The sequence below is a fragment of the Oratosquilla oratoria genome, chromosome 24 (genome assembly GCF_046742065.1).
Source record: "Oratosquilla oratoria isolate Oo_2021 chromosome 24, ASM4674206v1, whole genome shotgun sequence".
Classification (NCBI taxonomy): domain Eukaryota; kingdom Metazoa; phylum Arthropoda; class Malacostraca; order Stomatopoda; family Squillidae; genus Oratosquilla; species Oratosquilla oratoria.
Window position 1 is genome coordinate 31,679,449 of NC_134800.1, and position 3,012 is coordinate 31,682,460.

Below are 3,012 nucleotides of genomic sequence, written 5' to 3' on the forward strand. Positions count from 1 at the left end.
AAATGGGGTGTTTCTCCAGTAGCTGTGTTAATTTGGTCGTTTAGGGTACCGTACATTTAACAAAAGGAATCCAAGTACTGTATCCCAAGTTATACTATGAGGACTTATGTAATAATTTTCTTATTAAACCTCTACAACTCCAATGCTCTGAGGATGATTCACTAGTATATTTACTTTATGAATCTTAAATAACCTACATAATTCTTCCAAGATTTTGTTATTAAATTCAGTTTTATTATCTGAAACCAAGTTCTTAGGTGTAGTGAAATTACAGATTACCTGATCATAGATTACTGAAGCAATTGTTTCAGCTCTCTTATTTGGAATGGGTTGCAAAATACAAAATCTTGAAAGATAATAGCAACAAATACATATTTATATTCATTTATAGGCATCTATCTGAACTCTTTCCCAAGGTTTCTGCGGGGTGGGATATGATAACATAGGAGCAGGTTTCGGTGTATTTCCTTTCACCTTAGCATATTTCAAATAATTTTCTATATAATCATATATTTCTTCATGCCTGGCCAAAAGTATTTAAGTTGTGCTTGTCTAAATGTTTTATCCTTTCCTGGATGTGAACTACAATCACTATCATGAAGTAATTTCAATACTTCTTGTACAAGAGTTTGTGGTATTACCAACCGATTTACTGGGCCCCTAGAAATATCTTTCCCACTTATAACTGTTTTTCTATATTTTATATCCTTTTGGTAGTTTTGGAGGATTTCCATTTGGGTTTATCAAATACTGGACTACTGATTCCAAAGTCTTATTATTTCTCTGTTCCATTATTATCATTTCCTCATCTAAGGTTACTAGCTCATCTAAACTACAGATAAAATTGATATACCCTGTTGTTGGTTGGCTAATATTTCTAGATAGTGTATCTGCTGCAACACTATTCCTACCCGGAATATATTCAAATCTAACTCCATAACATTGAAGTATAGCAAACCACCTGGCTAGTCTGCCCCTAAGGTTATGCTTAAATAAATTCTGAATAGCTTTATGATAAGTCTACCCTCTGATTGGATATCCCAGTATCATATCTCTGTTAGGTTTTTATTTAAGCTTGCTTACAATAGGGCTCTTGGCGGGTGACTGACTACCCGCGCTTGGGGTAGTCTCTACGAGCGTGACTCGCAGTTGCCAGCTCTCACAATAAAAACTCCTACATCTCCCCCTCAAGATTGTGAGGGAAAAATAAAACAAATACCTTGACAATCTGATTACATTGAACAAGACTGTAAATGGCAATTCCAATGACATACAATATGAACAAAATTGAACAGCTAGATTATGTAGTCGTCCAGCCATCTCGGCCGAGACGTGTGCCTTTGAGGACGTTCCCTTCTCGGGGAAGCAGGCGGAGGCGTCCCCTGGGTCGGTGGTTGCGGCTCGGGTGAACCCCCGGGTGATAATGGCCCCCGTGGTGGCGCGGCCATTCTCAAATGGCCGCGGGTGCGCAGTGAGATGCGACCGCTTCCGTCCATCCTCACTGCATACTGGCGGTGTGGGTGGACTTCGACTACGGTACCAGACTTGCTCCATGCCTTAGAAGTCTGGTCTTGAACCCACACACGGGCTCCCGGCTGCAGGCGGCGCCGTCGACGTCGCTGGCCCGTGCTATTCTGTCGTATCTCTGCATGATGTTGCGCCATCTGAGTCTCCCTCTCCTCCAGGGTCCGCTGCCACTCACAATTGACTTTGTAGTTCTGTTTGGCCGTGGGGACTCCATCACGTAGCTGTCTGCCAGTTGTCAATTGTGCGGGGGATGTGTTTCCTTCTCGTAGCGGGGTGTTGAGGTATTGGAGGAGGGCAAGCGACACCTTGTCATTGTCCAGGCTGCCGCTGGTCCCTGTGTTGTCTCGCAGAATCCTCTTGGCTGTCTTCATGGCGGCCTCGGCTCGGCCGTTGGACTGAGGGTACTGAGCGGAGGAGAGGCGGGTCGTGACGCCCCATCTCCTGAGGAAAGCGGTCATTTCCCCGCTCACTAGGTTCGTACCTCCGTCAGTAGAGAGTTGTTCTGGGGCCCCCCATCTGGTGAAGTAGTGCCTTAGGTGCTTCATGATTTCGCTGGACGTGGCACCCGAGGGTAGGTACGCAAATTCTAGCCAGCCAGTGAGTCGGTCGGCGTAGACTAGGTATGTTTGACCTACCAGCTGTATACGCCCATACACTTGTAAGTATCAGTCAGTCATATGACCCACACACTCCTCCATCTCAACTACCCCAACCACATTCAGCCGGCCGACAATAAGGCGCCAAAGACATCCTGTTCATTTCGCTGACCAATCTGCTGACAAGCACTTCCTGCCGCGTCACCAGTCACCATCGACACACGAACACACGCGATCACACCAATAACCACACAGTAATAAACACATTATTACGTATACTGACGAACCTCCCCTGGATATATATATTATAGTCTGGCTGTCAGACTAAATTATAAACTAATTATGTAAATTAAAATAAGATGTGACGAACTAAACCCAGCTCACATAAACAAGTCAGTTTATACGAGCGTGGCACCTCACAAAAGGAGTTTCCGGCCTTCTTAAGATGATGCACGGAGCTCGGAGAGGAGTCGGTCGATAACTTACAATGTGTACTGTAGTGATAAGGAACATGTGAGACATTATTATTAAATATAAACATTCCTGTGTAGTGACAATAAGTGATTAAAATAGAACTAAGGTGACATATAGTGTTTGATATATTCGCCTACACATCTGGATAGGGACGGGACCACGTACGGACACATAAGAAATGGTGGCAGCAAACGTCCTACCCACACCTCTGAAGAAAACTGCCTGTCTCTGAAGAAAACCGCCTGTCTCTGAAGAAAACCGCCTGTCTCTGAAGAAAACCGCCTGTCTCTGAAGAAAACCTCCTGTCTCTGAAGAAAACCGCCTGTCTCTGAAGAAAACCGCCTGTCTCTGAAGAAAACCGCCTGTCTCTGAAGAAAACACCTCCTCGCACCTACCGCACCCTACACGACGGCCC

The 3,012-nt window shown here is 44.8% G+C and overlaps 1 protein-coding gene across 1 annotated transcript; it reads right to left on the reverse strand.

Moving 5' to 3' along the window:
• Positions 1–1,295: 1,295 nt before the first annotated feature.
• On the reverse strand, positions 1,296–2,072 carry LOC143038311 (uncharacterized). Its single transcript, XM_076207332.1, has one exon. The coding sequence runs from the start codon at positions 2,070–2,072 to the stop codon at positions 1,296–1,298; it is 777 nt and encodes a 258-aa protein (XP_076063447.1).
• Between the last annotated feature and the right edge of the window lie 940 nt (positions 2,073–3,012).

Coding starts and splice junctions, on each gene's coding strand:
- LOC143038311 (XM_076207332.1), bottom strand. CDS start 2,072: ATGAAGCACCTAAGGCACTACTTCACCAGATGGGGGGCCCCAGAACAA.